The sequence below is a fragment of the Phoxinus phoxinus genome (genome assembly GCF_949152265.1).
Source record: "Phoxinus phoxinus genome assembly, chromosome: 7".
Taxonomy (NCBI): Eukaryota; Metazoa; Chordata; class Actinopteri; order Cypriniformes; family Leuciscidae; genus Phoxinus; species Phoxinus phoxinus.
Window position 1 is genome coordinate 11972628 of NC_136882.1, and position 19977 is coordinate 11992604.

The 19977-nt window shown below is 37.7% G+C and overlaps 1 protein-coding gene across 2 annotated transcripts in view; it reads right to left on the reverse strand.

The window, feature by feature from the left end:
- The window catches only part of vwa8 (von Willebrand factor A domain containing 8), a 174888-nt gene that overhangs the window by 98557 nt on the left and 56354 nt on the right, over positions 1-19977 (reverse strand). For both annotated transcript variants that reach the window (XM_079618780.1, XM_079618781.1), the window contains exons 32-37: positions 19237-19362; positions 18981-19090; positions 16975-17129; positions 15693-15885; positions 15514-15595; positions 15032-15236 (exon numbers count right to left, since the gene is read on the reverse strand). In XM_079618780.1, coding sequence (XP_079474906.1) covers positions 15032-15236; positions 15514-15595; positions 15693-15885; positions 16975-17129; positions 18981-19090; positions 19237-19362 — 871 coding nt within the window. The remainder of the gene's footprint in view (positions 1-15031; positions 15237-15513; positions 15596-15692; positions 15886-16974; positions 17130-18980; positions 19091-19236; positions 19363-19977) is intronic.

The following is a 19977-nucleotide window of genomic DNA, read 5'->3' on the forward strand; positions in this document are numbered from 1 at the left end:
GTCAGCAGACATTAGGGCAGACAGACATACAGGTCAACAGACAGGGTAGACAGACAGACAGGTCAGCAGACATTAGGGCATACAGACAGACAGGTCAGCAGACATTAGGGTAGACAGACAGACAGACAGGTCAGCAGACATTAGGGTAAACAGACAGACAGGTCAGCAGACATTAGGGCAGACAGACAGACAGGTCAGCAGACATTAGGGTAGACAGGCAGACAGACAAGTCAGCAGACATTAGGGCATACAGACAGACAGGTCAGCAGACATTAGGGCAGACAGACAGACAGGTCAGCAGACATTAGGGCAGACAGACAGACAGGTCAAAAGACAGGGTAGACAGACAGACAGGTCAGCAGACATTAGGGCAGACAGACAGACAGGTCAGCAGACATTAGGGCAGACAGACAGACAGGTCAGCAGACATTAGGGTAGACAGGTCAGCAGACATTAGGGCAGACAGACAGAAAGGTCAGCAGACATTAGGGCAGACAGACAGACAGGTCAGCAGACATTAGGGCAGACATACAGACAGACAGGTCAGCAGACAGACAGACAGGTCAGCAGACATTAGGGCAGACAGACAGACAGGTCAGCAGACAGACAGACAGACAGACAGGTCAGCAGACAGACAGACAGGTCAGCAGACATTAGGGCAGACAGACAGACAGGTCAGCAGACAGACAGACAGACAGGTCAGCAGACATTAGGGCAGACAGACAGACAGGTCAGCAGACAGACAGACAGGTCAGCAGACATTAGGGCAGACAGACAGACAGACAGACAGACAGACAGACAGACCAGCAGACATTAGGGCAGATAGACAGACAGACGCAGGAGTGCATTTCCCAAAAGCATTGTTAGCCATATGGTCGCATGTTCCGTCGTTATCAGCATACTGTAGTTCAACGAGTCGGTGTTTCCCGAAAACATAGTTCTAACGAACGTCCGCAAACAGCATCGCAAACTTGTGTGGTTGGAACGACAGCCTTTCAACCTGTGGTTAGAAGTGTCTTGTTTGCATGACATGTGGACTCAATAAATCCTTATCTTGAGCCAAACAAGCAAGCTGGCATTCAGTACAATCTGCATCTTTTATTTAGAATGCCATGTCCATAATTTGGAGCAAAACATTTAGCATTAATTCGATCTCAAAAAGATGAAGAAGTTATTACTCCACCACCTGTGACATCATTAATCAACATGGTTCAACGGCCAATTTGTGACAACATGGTTTTGGCAAACAGTCATGTTGATTTCTTCAACGATGCATCGCACTATGGTAGTTAAGCAGCGGGTTACATCGTTGTACGGAAAACACACCCCAGATCGGCAGACTTTAGGGCAGACAGACAGACAGACAGACAGACAGACAGACAGACAGATAGTTTTAATGACAGACAGCTAGACAGGCATACAAGGCATACAGATAAAGAAGAAGAAAAAGAAGATAATGAAGACACCGATACAGTGCTTGAGATGAGTACAGTGGATGATCATCCTCCATATGCTAAACTAGAAAATGTATATGAATTTCAGTTGCATTAAAGTGAAAATTCCAAATTGAAAACAAACGATGGTCACCTAAAACCTTACAACAAAACTAATGTAATTTTGCCTTCATTTTCTTTTCCTTCATGTCTGTTAATCAATTGTCGATTTTAAGTGCATATACTGTATGTCTCTCTCAATCAGCTCCCTAGCTCCCCAAGTCGTGAATTTCCAGTAAGGGAACATGAGCATTGATGCTCCCTGGTTGTCACGGTGCACAGTGGGACTTTTTAGGGAGCGAGCATTTCAGTGCACTGAAAGTATTTTGCGATTGAGACGTCCGACTCCCTGATCAATGCTCAGACTAGTGAACTAGGGAGCAGATTAAGACTAGTCCTAGGCAACTATCAGAGCAACCATAGGTGTAGAGAATCACATTATCTATCAACGTGATCCAAAGTGTCTTCATTTTGTATGTACAGTGCAAGTACTAAAAATGTGTACAATGCAATTTACTACATTTCTTTAACATAAATGACACTATATAATATTTTGTTAAATAACGCAAAGACATTCTTAGATGATTCAAGTGTGGCTGAAGTGCTTTTTGGGGTCACTGTATGTACAGAAGACTTAAATTATGGAACAATCTTGACGTAACAAGCCTAAAGTAAATGGGTCATCATAGCTAACTGGAGATGCAAAAGTGGGGCAGACCTCTAAATTAAGCCTTTTACACCATTTCACGTGTATTTATGTAGAACAAATGTAGCTAGCAACAACGGTGAATATAAAAGCAAACTTCAATAAGTACACACTTTCACACATGCAAACAGAACTGGACATAATGCTTTACCATAAAGTTTTGGCAACTGTACTTATACAGTTCATTCCCTTCCTTATAATCATTAACATGAAATCTGAAACAAGTCTTGTGTTCTGAAGTGACTCCTGACTCCTCAGTCTCCAGACAGAAGTACTGGCCCGTGTCTAGGATGAGTGCGTCCCAGTGGGCAGAGCAGGACCCCGGGCTGGAATGTGAGGAATGCCTGTGTTTTGAGGTTGTTTCTGAAATGAAATGTCCCAGGCTGTGTTCCCTCGCAGACCCACACTGAGAGCAGGACAATGCAGTCAGACACACTGGACTGGCTGCTGACCACAGGAGGCCCACCAAACCCACAAACCCCTTCATTACATCAGCGCTGAGCTTTTACTTGGTCTCGTGGGTTTCACAGTTCTGCTTTACACACCCTGCACATATACCACAAGAAGTCGATATCCGAAGAACTGTTGTACAGTAGATCAAGAATATGATATAACTGTTCAGGGGCGAACAGAGCAACACTTTTGGCTCGGACATGAGATGACTGTCCATATACTAGAGCTAGTGCTGGGAAAAATGACCAAAATCTTGTAGACAATGTTGTAATAATTAGTCCAGTCATTTTAAGACAAAATTGGGGTCAACCTAGGACAAATTGCAGGTGAAGCAAACTCAACTGATTTTGTATCCTCAATATGTCCTGAGTAAGGGAAGAAAAAGCCAGAAGAATCCCATTAGGGGAAAGTTTTGAAAAAGACCCAAATATATCCTATTCATTCTTTTTCTCACATGAATAGGGTAAAAATTTTAACCTTTAGAATTTGAAAATTACTGAGTTGATTACTTACATCAAGACAAACAAAACATTTATTACACGTTTTTTTTGGAATTGTTAATTAACATGGGCAAACGGAGCATAATCTAATTACGTATGTGCTAATTTGCATAAATACCACAACAGATCTAAACATTGGGTATAGCCAGGTGAAAATGTCTTGTTGAATCTTGTTGACATTTAACAGTAAAAGACTAAATGTTGAGGTCTGAATGGAAGCCATTTAGGCTATAGCCAGGAAGAAGTACTTTAAACCAGCCTTTATTAATTATCATTGCAGATATGGGGTTTGGGGCTGGGTCCGTGGGACTGTTTCTGGACTTTTTATCATGGTGATATCTAAAGGTTAAAATTAAAAGAAAAAGAATGAATAGGCTATATTTGGGTCTTTTTCAAAACTTTCCCCTAATGGGATTCTTCTGGGCTTTTTTTTCCCTTACTCAGGACATATTAAGGATACAAAATCAGTTGAGTTTGCTTCTGTTACAATTTGTCCTACCTTTTTTTTTCATAAAATGACTGGACTATAATGTTTTTAAAATGTTCTGATTAGACTAACTAAAATGGAAGCCACTTTAATTTAGTCGTTCATTTAATTGTTCATTTAAAAGTTGCGAAATTGCTCTTCATTGGTCAGATTATATAATGTTTTGGAAGGAAGTCTGTTCTGCTCACCAATGATGCATTTATTTGATTTTTTTTAAAAAAATCTAGTAAAAACAGTAACACTGTGAAATATTATTTCAATTTAAAATTAACTGTTTTACATATTTTGAAATGTAATGTATTCCTGTGATGCAAAGCTGAATTTTCATCATCGTTACTCCAGTCTTCAGTGTCACATGACCTTCAGAAATCATTCTAATGTGATGATTTGCTGCTCAAGAAACATTTCTTATTATTATCAATGTTGCAAACAGTTGCCTGCTTAATATTTTTGTGGAAACTGCAACTGCACCTTTTATGATATAAAAAAATCTCTGGAGTGGACACACTTCTATTGTCGAACAGAAGAATATATATATATGACCATACCACCCAGCCTGAATTCAAATTCAAAGCAGAAGAGGAAGAGATGGTTCTTTAAATGTAAAAAGACTGTCAACGCAGTAAAATCCTCTTGTAAATTCAAGCAGCAAATGTAAAGAAAGCTGTGGCATTTCTTCCTTCATTTACTGAGCTGATTAAATTCCTACATAAAACACTGGACAAATTGGCCCTGGTCAGACTGAGGCGATGACATGGTCTGTTACATAGATGACACAGAGGCACCAGCGTCAATATGTGACCCTCGATCACATGACCAGCTCCAGATACATATACTGCATGTTATACCTCACACAAACACATGCATATCACTGCATACCGTAAGTTTTTTGTAAACTAAAAAAGTTTTTTGAAAGAAATTAATACTTAATACTATTCAGCAAGGAAACTTTGATCAAAAATGACAGTAAAAGACCCTAAAATGTATATAAAAAATATTAAGCAGATAATTTTAAGTGTTGTTTCTTAAGCACCAAATCAGCATGTAGAATGATTTATGAAGGATCATGTGACTGAAGACTGGAGTAATGATGATGTGAAAAAGAAAGAACACCCTTTTGAATTGGTTTTACATGTCAGGACATAAAAAAATCATCTGATCTTTGGCAGATCTTAAAATTAGGTAAATACAACCTCAGATGAACAACAACATAAGACACATTAAACCGTGTCATAGTTTATTCAACAAAAACTAGGCCAAATGGAGTAGCCATGTGTGAAGTACACCCTTATTGTTTCCATAGGAATTAAGAGGGTAAGTGGCAGTCAGTCACTGATAATCACATGTCTTTGATTAACTGATCATCAGCAAGTGTAACCACTTCTATAAGAACAGACGTTTTGGCAGTTTACGGTTGTAGAGCATCCAGGTGTGTGTTAACACAACGCCAAGGAGAAAAAAACATCAGCAATGATCTTAGAGAAGCAATTATTGCTGCCTATCAATCTAGGAAGGGTTACAAGGCCATTTCCAAACAAGTTGAAGTCCATCATTGTACAGCGAGGACAATAATTCACAAGTAAAAGACAGTTGCCCATCTTCCCAGGAGCAACATCTCAGACTCTACAGGCCTCAGTTAGCATTAAATGTCATGACAGTAAAATTAGAAAGAGTAAAAATATATATGTGTCAAGAAGTGCGGGGACGAGAGCCGTGGGAACGAGCGAGGCCGGTAGCGTAATTGCTAATGAGTGTCACCTGTGCGTCACACCAGTCTCGAGTGTCTCACGGAGGAGCTCCGGATGGATAAAAGGAGGAGTGATGACAGTGAAGGATGAGAGAGGACCAGGCCTGGACTTTACGTTGTGTTTTGTTTGTTTGTTTTATTATGTTTATATGTGGCAGTCAACTGTGAGGGGAAGTTTAGTTTTGCTGTTTGTTTATTTTATATGATTAAATGTGCGCGTTCCCGCCTTCTTCTTCCCTGAACAACTAACCTTGATACAGTATATATATATATATATATATATATATATATATATATATATATATATATATATATATATATACATACAGAGGACAGGACCTCATTGCCTAGACAAATATATATCGTATATATACATACATTAGGGGTGTAACGGTACATGTATTCGTACCGAACCGTTTCGGTACAGGACCTTTGGTACGGTGCACATGTGTACCGAATGCAATTTTTCACGTAAATTAGGCTAGTTTAGTGTGCGGATTCTGCGGAACATACGTCAATTCCGAGTTTCCACACGAACATATTAAGTGTCGGAAGTCTCCGCGTTGTGTTGCCATAGATATCGAAGAGCTTTGTAGATAATGCGTGTTGCACTTGCGCCTTAGCTTGAGCGCGTGAATTTTTTTTTTCCTCCAAACCACTTCAGCGGAAATCCCGCCCTGCAGCTGACTCTAAAGTTTTCATTGGTCATGCTCATGTCAAACAATCACCTGATCCCTAAACCTACCCGTCACTGTAACCTAAACCAATGAAATCGGCTGCAGGGCGGGATTTCCGCTGAAGTGGTTTAAAAAATAAATTAAAAAAATTCACGCGCTCAAGCTCAAGTGCAACGCGCATATCTACAAAGCTCTTTGAGAACTACATACAAACTGGGATTGGTAATGCTGCACTCACTGTCTGTAATCCATAGTTATTTATATTATTCATTATATTCTATGTGATATTGGTTTAGGACTATTTTATTTAGTGGAGAACTTTGCAGCTGTATTTTATTCCTTATAATTTTGTTTTTATTAAATATATATATATATATATATATATATAAATAATATTAAAACGTTAATAATAAATATATATATTATATTTTATAAAGAAAGTGTTTAAAAAGTGTAAACAAATTGTAAAAAAAAAAGTTTATAGTAAACATTCAAACAACCAGCAGTTTAATGTTTGCATTTCTTTCCCTTACTGTACCGAAAATGAACCGAACCGTGACTTTAAAACCGAGGTACGTACCGAACCGTGATTTTTGCGTACCGTTACACCCCTAACATACATACATACATACAGTAGTCAACATTTGATGTGGATCAAAAAAGCTCATCAAAGTTGTCCTAAGGTGAGAACGGCTATTGTTCAAAACTCATGTATAACTTTGATGAAAGGTTTTGATCACCTCAAATGTTGACTACTGTATATAATATTGATTACATTTTGTCCAATGTCAATTATTTAATCAAATTAATCACACATCAATTTTGGCTGAGAAATTACCAACCCCCAAAAGATAATTTCAAGTCATTATTGTTACATGAGAAAAAAAAAAGATATATAAAAAAAGTAAGATTTAGAAAGTAATATTTTGATTGAACATTGAATGAGTTTATTACTCAAACTTTTTCAAACATATTTGTTTCAGAAGCTGCATCTTAAGTGGCATTTAGGTATTATGTATACTGTATTATGCAACTCATTAAAGCAATTACACAACAATTATAATTGCATAAATAATGCTGTGAGATTAATGGGTTTTAAATGAGTATTCATGTTCGTTTGTTTTAAATATTGAAATATGCAATGATTAAAAAAATGAATACTCCAAATATGAAACTAAAACCGGCAGTAGGTGGAGTCAAGTGAGCGAGTCATTCATTCAAACGTTTTGTTCAAATGTCTGATTCATTCAGGAACGAAGCAAGGGACGAAATCAAATACTTCCCCACTATATATTATGCGAAAAACAGACTGGGCGGATTTATTCATTATTAAGTTATTTTTTGACTAATTACGTGTTTTAATAGTATCTAACTAACACTGTATCAGGTTTGAGACAGTATTAGATGATGGATGTTTTCAGCTGCGGTGTCTCTCTCGTCGTGACTGTACGGTTTGTGATGTGTGTGTAAGGGGTGAGTCAAAGCGTCCGCTCATTTCCCATCTGACACACATCATATCTATATTCTGCATCACTGATACCGCACACATCTGCTGCACTGCTCACTTTATAAATACATCCATACATGCAGACAGACGGACATGTATGGAGCAGGATCAGTAACAGCGCTGACGTCAGGCTCACACATTCCTCGCATGACTGAACTCTGTCACGACCGTCATGTGTGGTCAGAATGATGTACATCCAATTTAGAGGACAGGACCTCATTGCCTAGACAAATATATATCGTATATACATACACACACACACACACTGTACAGGTACAACAACAAAATTCCAGATCTCTGACATAAGAGTGGAAAAAAACTGACATTCACTTTAATCCAGGAGATTTAATTATGGAAAGTTGTGATGTGCTGTTCTCTGATATCGGGGAAAGATGATTGACAGCTTGGTATGAAGTCATAATAGACTCTTTCAAAAGGTTAAGGAGCTGTGGTGCGGTTTATCTGTAGCAACATGATTTTGTAGGACAGGTGTGAACAGATGGTCACATATTCTCCTTCATAAAACTAAACTTATGTAGCCTGCAATAAACTAAATATATAAATTCTACACTAAATATGTGCATTTTACGCTTTTACACTTTCATAAATATATGCATTTGACAAATATATTAATTTTACACTAAGGGCCAGGTTTACTAAACAGGGCAAATAAGCGTGAGGGCGCAATTCCATAAAAGTTCTGCTCGTGATCTACTGACAATGTGCAAATTAAAGAACAAATTTAAGAAATTATGGATCATTTCCATAATGACCAACACAATCTACCAAGAGCAAGCGCAAATTAGCGTCTGGTTTAAAACATGTTTTTTCAGGCAAAAGAGTGTTTGCGCTGGCGCAAGCTGTTAGTAAATCTGGCCATATATATATATATACACATTTTACACTTTTATACATGTTACAAATATATGCATTTTTACACTTAAAACAAGGTTAGTTCACTCAAAAAGGAAAATTCTGTCATCATTTACTCACCCTTATGTTGTTCCAAACCTGTAGGGTAACCAGACAGTTGGCGGTAGCTTTTAAAACTTTCAGTTGGCGGTTCACTTTTAAAAAAGCTTTTGCTGATAATTTACTCACCCCGATGTCATCCAAGATGTCCATGTCTTTCTTTCTTCGGTCGAAAAGAAATTAAGGTTTTTGATGAAAACATTTCTCCATATAATGGACGTCAATGGGTCCCAAAAGGTTCAAGGTCCAAATTGCATTTTCAGTGCCGCTTCAAAGGACTTTAAACGATACCAGACGATGAATAAGGGTCTTATCTAGCGAAACGTTCGGCCATTTAAAAAATAAATAAAAAGTTTTATAAGCACAAACGCTCGCCTTGCTCTGTTCTGTGATGCGCGTTCGTGACGTCACATAATACGCAATTACGTTGAAAACGTCACGCTTCTATGAAAAGTAAAAAATTTCTGTCCTGACGGAAAAAATTTTTTTAGGCTTTTTAATATTACAACACCCAGGATACGCACACGAAATGGGCATTTTAAACGATACACTGACACAAAGACATTTGAATATGTGTATATGGTCCTCCTTCCGCACATTTGTAAACACTGACTCAGTGAAGCGTGACTTTTTCAATGTAATTGCGTATTACGTGACGTCACGAACGCACATCACAGAACAGAGCAAGGCGAGCGTTTGTGCTTATAAAACTTAAACTTTTTTATTTATTTTTGAAATGACAGATCGTTTCGCTAGATAAGACCCTTATTCATCGTCTGGTATCGGTTAAAGCCCGTTGAAGCGGCACTGACACTGTCATCTGGACCTTGACCCGTTTGGGGCCCATTGACGTCCATTATATGGAGAAATGTTTAAATCAAAAACCTTAATTTCTTTTCGACTGAAGAAAGAAAGACATGGACATCTTGGATGACATCGGGGTGAGTAAATTATCAGCAAAAGTTTTTTTTAAAGTGAACTAATCCTTTAACATGAAAATTACACTTATTGCTCAATCTTTACCAAGGACCAAAGTTTTTAGAGGCCTATGAAGAAAATTATGGGAAAAATACTTTCGTATTAGAATAAATGCTGCTGAAAAAGTGGTCGGTCACTGCTGTGCTCCATAGACAATGAGTTCAATCAAATTCATGTAATGAGCGTATCCCGCCTGATGTTTACAATGTGCTTTCAATCAACAAGCTCAGAGGAATGTGATGTTTCACACTGTAGTAATGTAAAGTAACTGAAAGTAATGTAATGTAACTGAAAGCCATGATGTTGCCAGCATCAGCCCTTTGATTATGTTTGGATGTGTGACGGCCGCCACATCAGCAAGAGCAAAGGGCTTCTCATAACTAATGTAAAGAGAACCGGGGGATTGTGGGTAATGCATGAGCTGATTAATACACAGAAGGAGGGAGGAGGGAGACAACACTAGCTAACTCACTGAGTGCTCACTCCCCCTGGGAACAGGAATGCTGCACAATAGGCCTCCGACTGAGGCCGTGACACACAGACGACTGAAGCAGTGTGAGAGGGCAGAAAATATGAGCACTATGATGGAGGGAGAAATAAAGGACCTGAGGGAGAGTAACAAAACGAAGCAAGGGAATGAGACGGTCGACAGACTGAGAGAATGAGGAGATGGCACAGATCCTAGAAGAGAAGACTCTCTGCCAGCTGGAGTCTGGGAATGTTTCCATCACTCTCTACAGTAACAGTTTTAACAGAGAAGATCTCATATTTGAAGACCAGGCCAAATACATGAAAGAACAGCTTTAGCACTGAAAATCTTCCAGACCCGGACCAATACAACACCATTGCTGAGTATTTTCTCCTTAAAATTGCAGGTTACCAAAGACGGTCTCAAAAGAGCGGTTTCCTACTGTCACAAACATGAAACCAATCCATTCAATGTGCAGGGCAGGGCTTTTCTCCACAGACTTTCTATGATGTTCAAAGTGCTTCTAAGGATGTAGATTTTTAGAAGGCAAGGTCCAAGATGTCTGACTCTAAGATTGTGAATAGAAACATGGATTGTGTAACATTTAGCAACACATTATTAGCTCTTTGATAACATAGTCAAGCCAAAGGCCAATCATATTAATTATACCATTATGTCTCCGACGTTGTAGAGAGCGATACATAAAATACATTATCATTCTGATACGATGACTTAGGTGACCCTGTATTTGCTCTTCCTCTCCTTCTGAATCAGTTTCTGGTTCATATAATTATGGCTGAATTAATCCACTATTTCCACTTGTCACTGAAACCGAGTGGATCAGTGAGTCCGAGCTGGTGTGATTGAGTGGAGGCGGGGACTAATTTGTATATTAATGGATCCACAGTCAATAACAGTCATAGATGTTTTTCCCACAGTCACTTTAATAAGAGAAGCTAAAATAAGCAATTCTACAACAAGATGAAAGAGATTGTGTGACGTGTAAACTGTATCAGTGCCAGACTTTATTTAGCAGACTTTATTTCACGTACAATTATTACCGGTAAGCAAATTTGCTCTAAGGTTGCTTTTCCAGTATACGAAAACCACAACAGATGACGTGGTAGAATTATAGTAATATCAATATATACTTTATCAACGGCATTTCATCAAACTGTTTCAGCTAAAAATATGCTGCATTTATGTTAAAACAATAAAACTAGAGTTCTGCTGTATTGTGGTGAAACAAAGCGATTGACATGTATCTCACTTATGGATGGTACATAATTTATTTTTTTACTTGATTATTTATATTAGTTTTTCTTTTTTTAAATCGGCAAAATCATGTAGACATGCACATGTTTAGATGCACTAAGTGACTGGTAAAATGGAAAAATACAAATGCTGTATTATTTTGCTCTATTTGAAGTACACAATAACTTAAAGGAATAGTTGACCTCAAGTTGTTTAAAACCTGAATTAATTTCTTTCACAGAAGAAGATAATTTGAAGAATGTCAGTAACCAAACCGTTGATGAACCCCATTGACTTCCATAGTATTTTTCTGTCCATATATCTTCTATGGTGTATATATATATATATATATATATATATATATATATATATATATATATATATATATATATATATATATATATTCGTCAAAATATCTTCTTTTGTGTTAAACGGAAGAAGAAAAAATTCCATACAGGTTTGGAACAACTTGAGGGCGAGTAAATTAAGACAGAAGTTACATTTTTAAGTGACCCAAGTCTGTTCACAGTAAATTAAAGTGGCCGAATCTATCAGAAATTCCACCTCATTTTCCCCACAGAACCGAACAGAATTAGTTTTCCCCTACAGGTGGGCAGTTGACTGTGTGTATGGGGCCAGAAGAAGCGTGATGGAGAGAATGTGTTTGTTTGTGATGTGAAGACTGAGGTGGGGTGAAGGGTGGATCTAAGACACTGCTCTGAGACGGTTAAGGAAAACCCCAGACCAACAGCAAGATAACACCGTCTTGAGCTTCACGATAAACCCTTATGAAACACCATTCTTTTCTTTCCAATGTTTGTAAACTATATATCTCCCTCCTTCAGTGGGGCAACTAAGGGTAAACCAGTGAGGACTCTCTCACATGAGCGATATTCAACTGAACAAACTCACACACGCCATTCAGAGAGCTGTAAAGAAAGGTCAAGATCGTGACCATTTGGGCAAATATTTGATGTAAAAATAAGGAGGCTCAAAGAGAACCAGTGTGAGAGAAAGAGCCTGACGGTTAAGAGGCTCTTTGTGTACCTGTGCATGTGGAAGAATAGGAAGTGTGTGAACTTTCAGACACACACTCAACACAGACACATCAAACGCATACCAAACTGGTCAATATTAAGATGTTGATATTTAGGACACATACAGCCAAGCCAGTGTTTGGGGGAAAGTTATTTTTAAAAGTAATGCATTACAATATTGCGTTACTCCCTAAAAAAGTAACTAATTTTGTTAGTTAGTATGAAAAAGTTAGTTTTTTTGTTTGTTAGTATGAAAAAGTAATGCGTTATGTTACTTTTGCATTAGTTTTTCTCACCTGGGCTGAGCTTGCTTGCTTTTTTTTAAACAAAAATAGTTCCACTTTTGGGAAATGTAAAGGCCCTTTCACGCCAAAAGTGAAAAGAATAAACCTCAGGCTGAAGGAAATGCAAGTTCACGACAGGGCACAACTCAAACTTTTTGAGCATGAAAAGAAATTTTAACACTCTTACAAAAAAACAACAAGAAAAACAACACAGAAATCACAAATGTGATGTTAATTGGATCATCAAAGGTCAACAGCAAAGACATTATAAAGTGAGATTACATACATAAAGTATATTTGAGTTATTTATCATTTTAATTATTGCCGTTTTGCGTAATACTCTAAGATTTTTATATTAATTTTTAAGGAAATCTGAATCTGTTTTTGTGCAAATGAGATGAGTAAATGCCTGCTCAGATTTAGTTTAGAACTACAATAACATCATGTTTTCACAGCGCACACAACGCCTCAGGGGAGCTGTCAGTCAATAAAGGGAAAAACAAAGTAACTTGCGTTACTTATTCGAAAAATTTACTATATTTAGTTTAAAAGTAATGTTACTTTACTAGTTATTTGGGAAAAAACTGCAGCCCACAATGTTTTGAGAGTGACACAGCCGTGTGTGAATCCGCTAAATAGTTTTTCTGTGTATATTGAATCCAGCAGTTATTTTAGAAGCACTTTCGAAGACATTCTTGAGTCTTATTGGTATAAACAACATTCAAGGACGGCAACAGATTAAGCTGTTTGGTGCTATTTTTGATGGGGAAAAAAGGAGACCACAGACATAATATGTCTTAATATGTCCACTTAATATGTCTGGTCATTTTTAGTAACCCTCAGTCAACAGATGTGTCATGTAGAACAAGAACAACCAATAAACAAACAGTGTCTACCAAACCAATGTTGTCATGTATATATTTGCCTCTTATTTATGATGTGTCCAACTGTGAATGATAGAAATCCACTATACTTCAGGTCAGTTCTCTCCATGGTGTGTCCTTATCTCCTCTGACTGGATGTATTTACTCCACTTTCTATAAAGACTATCTGTGTGTCACACAGCGGAGCATTGGAGCTCTGCCATGAAGGAGCCTTGCACGGAAAATACTCAGGTTTAGCAGCTTGTATCTCCACATAAGCAGAACAGCAAAATAACCTAACAGTTAATGTGGAGAGAACAAACTGCAACATAAAATAAACAGACATTTCAGTCTTTACATGCTTTTATCTCAAGTGTGTGCATCATCAGTAAAACTGCAGACTGATCCTAAAGTCATACAATACTCAAAAGCAGAACCCGCAAATAAATATCTCACCAAGCAAAAACGTAGAGTTATGTGCATAAAGATGTATAGTCCAGTGAAAAAAGAAAACATAGAATGGATAATTTTGGATATAAAATTAATATCTTCTTGATATCTTCTTTCACAATGCTAAAGAACTTGTCTTTTTGTTTAGCAATTTTACAACCTTATAGAAATAAGTAAAGGAAATGTCTGATCTAAGTCCGCCACCATGTGGTAAGAGAGAGAACTGCACATTTTAAACTGCCAAAGCCCAAAATGTTTGGGTATAATAAGAGAGTTCAGAAATCAAAGTGTAATTCCTGCACCAAAGGAAATATCAAAAAGAATTTGAAAGCAAGCAACAAAACAAAAAGGACAAAAACAAAAACACAAAGCCAAACAAGACACAACTGTAAACAGAAAAAACAACAACAACTAAACAACAAACAAATCGACAAACAAAAACTATTGAAGTATTGACTCCTAAAATATACTGCATTACTAAGCAAAATATCAACTATATATAGGTCAACTATATAACATAGAATTGTATGACCCAAAATGACAACCAGGAGGCCTCATCTAATCTTTCCATGGGTAACTAGTAGGGCAGCAGCCTGGTTGACCTGAGTTTGGCGAAGCAATACATTCTATTGTGCAGCCAGTCCGCCTTTCATTCTCCGATTCCTGTCTTCTCTTGCTTGCCCTCGCAAGCTAGCATACTCTTTGTGGCGGGTTTCGTGGTGACGACGCAGATTATATTCTTTGAAAACTGCCACACTTTCTTATATAATACAAACTGTCCTGTCCTTTACATATCATTTTGCTGTCCTGAACACTGACAGTTCTCAGCATGTGCGTTGTCTGTCACTGCTTGATCTCGAGCATGTCGGGTGACGAAAATGCGACAAATTTATAAATAAATATAATTTTTTTACTGAAAAAAAAATCAACAAAATACCAGATGCAGACATGTTATTATTTTCCAAAAAGCAATAAAAAAAAATAGGCCATGATGACTTTTGAGGATTGCCTCATAGGGCCGGTTCAAGTAGTGGGGGGCAGAGGGGCTGGCGGGCCAGTCAAAGGGGGGTGGCGGGCCTTAGTTTGGTGACCCATGCTTTAAAGTACGAGCCAGACATTCTAAGGTTTCGTGAGATTCCCCCTAAAGGTCCTACCTGGATTGGCCTGCCATCCTCTGATCCGATCATGTTCCTCCACTCCAGCAGAGAGCGCTGCAGGTTGTCGAGGCCGGTTTCCCATACTCTAACGTAGCCTCCCATGTCCACAGTCACCACCCCACCAGAGCCCAGAGGAGCCATCACCACATCTGTGTCTGAGATCTTCGAGATCCACACAGTGTAAGGAGACATCGAGCTGCTCCTGAACACATCAGCATGACAAACACTGATCAGAACCACTGGAAGACTCCATTCCCTTACACAGGCTTTCATGAAGCTAAATGTAAGCTTGATGTAAGCTAAAATTAAACATTACATCATAACATTTACATTTGGGAAAGGTTTTGATTGAAATAAATTCTAAATTCATACTTAATAATATGCATTGCAAATGCAAACTCTGTCAGTTTAATGAGCCAGTGTCTACTCAGCTGAACAGAAGAGGGAGCTACAGTTTCATGAAAGGAGTCTGACTCTACCTGGGGACTGCAATGTATTTGAGCTTCTTAGAGTTCAGGTCTGTCACTTCCAGGTAAGCAGCCGCCATGGGTGGTGTGACATCTGTTGGTGAATCCATACCATCAGTATATGAGTAAAAAGCCAATATTGCATATCTATGTTTATATGATAAGTGCATTTGAAGGTGTCAATGCTTTACCTTTAGGGTAGACCTCAGTCAGTGGGACTTGTGTAGGGGGCAGCGCTCGTACCACTTGATTGGCATCTAACAGACAGACACAGTTCACCCTCTTTGGGGGTCCTGTTCGCTTACTTGACCCAAAAAACATATCAGGCCCTCGACCCTCTGTTAGGGGCGAAGATCTTTTAAAGCTGTACACCTCGTTTGGGGACTGTGGAAACAATACAAAACAGATGATATAGGGGCCAATGCCACATAATAATATATATATATATATACACACACACACAGTATATTAAATGATCGATTAAATGATCAAAATATGAGGAATATATTATATATTTTTTTCTTCTTCACATTTTAAATACAAATAGGAAAAACAAAAGACAAAATTTGTTTTAGGTATTTATCTGACAAAAATGATTTGACAAAAAAGGCAAACTACAGTTACAGTGTTTATTTTAAAGACATTTCAAGCCTTTATTTGTTATAATTAGCCAAAATTATGGCTTACAGCTTATGAAAACCTTTTCACAATATTCTAATTTTGAATTTGGGGTTTTCATAAGCTGTAAGCCATAATCATCAAAATTCGAACAAATAAAGGCTTGAAATATCTCGCTTTGCATGTAATGAGTCTATATAATATATTAGTTTCACATTTTAAGTTGAATTACTGAAATAAATGAACTTTTGCACGATATTACATTTTTTCAAGTTTCACCTGTAGTCAGTTATTAATAGTGTTTGTTCACAATCACATGTTTAATAATATTTAAATAAAGGGAGAAGACATCACTTTTGGCCACTGTATTATTATTATTATAAGAGAATCGTGAATATTATATGAATACCACTGTCAGAAAATAACATATACACAAATATTAGGTGACTTATAAGATAGTAATAATGTAAATTAATACATTTAAGACATCTGGTTCAATTCTAAGGCTCAATAAAAAATTCAAATTCTCATTAATATGCATTGCCAAAGAATTTGCAAAATGATCAGTCACTAATTAATAAGGTTTTCCTTTCAAGAAAAATATTTGTTTACATTTTTTATCAAAACAGCTGCATCATCCAATTATGCCCCTCCCACCCCCAAAAAATCTCAAAATATGTTTTAATTCAGAAATTGAAAACCTGTCCATTATAACAGAAGATATTCATGGTAATGTATGAAACTCATTTTGAATAAATAATCAAAAAAAAAAGAAAAAAAGAAGTGTATCATGTCATTGACCTACAGAATCCAGTTGTGTATTTGACTACAGGGTATGTCATAATTGTCACCCACCATGAGATCTGGGAATCCCACAATCACATTAGCATAGGTGTTTGTGTCACAGAGGATGCGGTTGGGAGAGGCGATCTTCTGCCCCAGGGCAGTGCTGAGGTTCTCATTGGGCAGCTGCTCACTCGACACCTCCTGAGGAGCTGTGCTTTCCATCCCTGAAGCACAAAGACAGTCAGATCATCACTCCCATAAAGTATAACTTCCCATAAAGATCCTCGCCACTAAACCCATAAAAGGGTTCAGAGCATTTCGACCATGACTCTACATCTGTCACATCTTTATACCCCAGTTTAATTAGTCATTATTCAGACCTTCTAGAGACATTCTGTCACTCTCGATGTGATTGAGACCCCAATCCTGCTGATGGGAACGTTTGATGTCATCAAAAACATGCTCATTTTTCAGAGCAACAATGAAGCGTGTCTGATACTTTAGATGTCCGATGCCTAAGTACAGGCATTACTCTATCTTTATGACAGAGACATTCATCTCAATAACTCTATTAAGCGTCTTTCTGCTCTTCACGCTCCAGAAAATGATACGTTGCTGAAGGAGGAATGACTAGGGGTAGTTCATCAGAAGATAGAGCTGTTTTCATGCCTTATAAACAAAGGGGCAACGATTAATTTCACCAGCTATTTTAGGCCTTCAAAAACAAACTGGCATTACTTTCTATCAAATGAGGCGCGCAGGACTCACTGGCGTCATCCATCAGACCCCGAGAGCTTAAGATCTCCTCGAAATGCAGTAGGCTTTCAAATTAGCCAAGACAGGAATACTAAATAATAGGGGTGTAACAATATATAGTAGGGGTGTAACGATACCCTCATGTCACGATTCGATACATATCACGATACTGAACTCAAGATACAATATTATTTTGATACTCCAAGACATATGATAAAAGGTTGACAACAAATGTACTGTTGATTCAAATGCTAAATTTGGTTTTACATTGGGGGATGTAAATTAATAGGCTTCGACTTGGTGCTGGAAACCCAATGCACAGGACAATGGTGACACCAAACTACAAATATTCATGATTCTGAAGCTGAAAATACAGAATTATTTTAGACGAATGTGCTTGCACTCTGTCGCTCATAAGATATATTTAAAAACATTTTTACACAAATATTCCCCCATTGCATTATTATACAGTAATGCCATTTGAGTGAAATAAGGTTTGTGGTGAACATAACACGACTGAACTTGGGACGTTTTGCTCTAAATCACACACACCCCTATCCAAATCACAAAAATGTGAAGCTATGTGTATGAAAAAAAAACACACAAAAAAAAACAGAGTATGCGTCTAATAAGTAAATAGATATGAATGTGAGTGTGTGCAGTTTACGTTGTAGAACAAAACGTCCAAGTTTCTTCACGTTATGTTCACCACAGACAAAAAAAAAATGGGGTTGAAAAAAAAACATTAGGACAATCTCAAGGGAACCACTGGCGAATGAGTCCTCCAGGTTTTGCATCCCGCAGCTCTTTATGGTAGTTTTAAGGTGTTTACCAGCCGGAGAGAACTTTTCCAGAAAGTTCAAACTCCTGAAACAAACTTTAGTTGATTTTGCCTGATTTTGTTCTAAATGATTCGTTCATTCATTTAGCTTGAAGTACACCGGGGCCATAACAAATTAACGTTAGCATTAACAAATAACACTTATTAATAAAACGAAGTAAAAATGGGCTCACTTTGAGTAAAAATGTAGAGTGCAATGAGCATAACTAGATCTGTGTGAGAACGCATGTACGATGCAAGCCATTAAATATGACACCAAGTTTGTTCATGTGCTAAAGTCTCGAATCTGATAAGTCAGATTCAAAAAGCCCTGAGGCTTCATGTCAATCAAAGCATATGTGAAACAGACGCGTTTGCCAAAGCGAGACAGATGGTGACTGACAAGTGTTAAGGGCTCTCAGTGGCCGTGATTGGACGCAACATCGCAGAGTCACTTCTGATTGGGCGTTCTGGCTAACAAGCAATACGAGTTGTTCACCTGAGCTGGTGCCAAAGCCAGTGTCAACCACGTCTTCACTGATGGCGTGCAGCTGGCACACTCCCGTGTCCTCTGCGCCCATGTGCATGGGCTTTGTCAACAGGAACTTCCTGCACATGACGGGAGCACATTTAGTTGAAGAAAATGCACTTATATAACCTCTAAAAGGAGAACACCCTTTTCAAAGGCTGAGCAACTCAAATATGAAGGAATCTTCTTGATTTTGATTGAAGTGCAGAATGAATTTCATTGCCACCTGTCAGTCTTGCTCTCAACAAGAAGCCAGCGGTCTTCAGCCACCAGGAACACAGCCGTGAGATTGATGGGGAGGGAGATGGTGTGAACCTGACCTTCCAGCACATCAACAACATCCAGCTGATTCCTGTCCAAGAAGAGCAGAGTGTAAATCAGTAGACCATGCCTGAACAGGACACCACAGCTCTGTTTCAAAACCTAGAGAGTCTAAAATGATCATAAGTGTAATGGTAAAATACTGTAGAAATACAATGCTATAAAAACCCCTTTTAATTGGTTAACGGTAAGTTTGTTTACTATATATGCTGAAAAACGAATCTAATGGGACATTTCATGTCATTTTAAAGTAAAATACTGTTAAATTTACAGTTTTTTTTCATATTACATTGGCATTCCGTGTGTCACTTCTCATTTGATGTTTTTATTTTATTGAAATATCTTTTCTTATCAGTTATGTACATTAGGGTCTTATGAAGTTTAATATTTGAGTGTCCTATGTTACTGTGATGGTGTTTTGTATTTGTGTGCATGACACTGTCGGACACTTTTATATATTAGCATGTATCTCAACTTATAGAAAAACTGTCTTATGAGCTTTGATTATACATATGTTTTAATTATTCTTATTTCTTTTGATTATTTTAATTTCTTCTATGTAAAGCACTTTGAATTACCATTGTGTATGAAATGTGCTATATAAATAAACTTGCCTTGCCTTGCCTTGCCATATGACTCTCTGTAC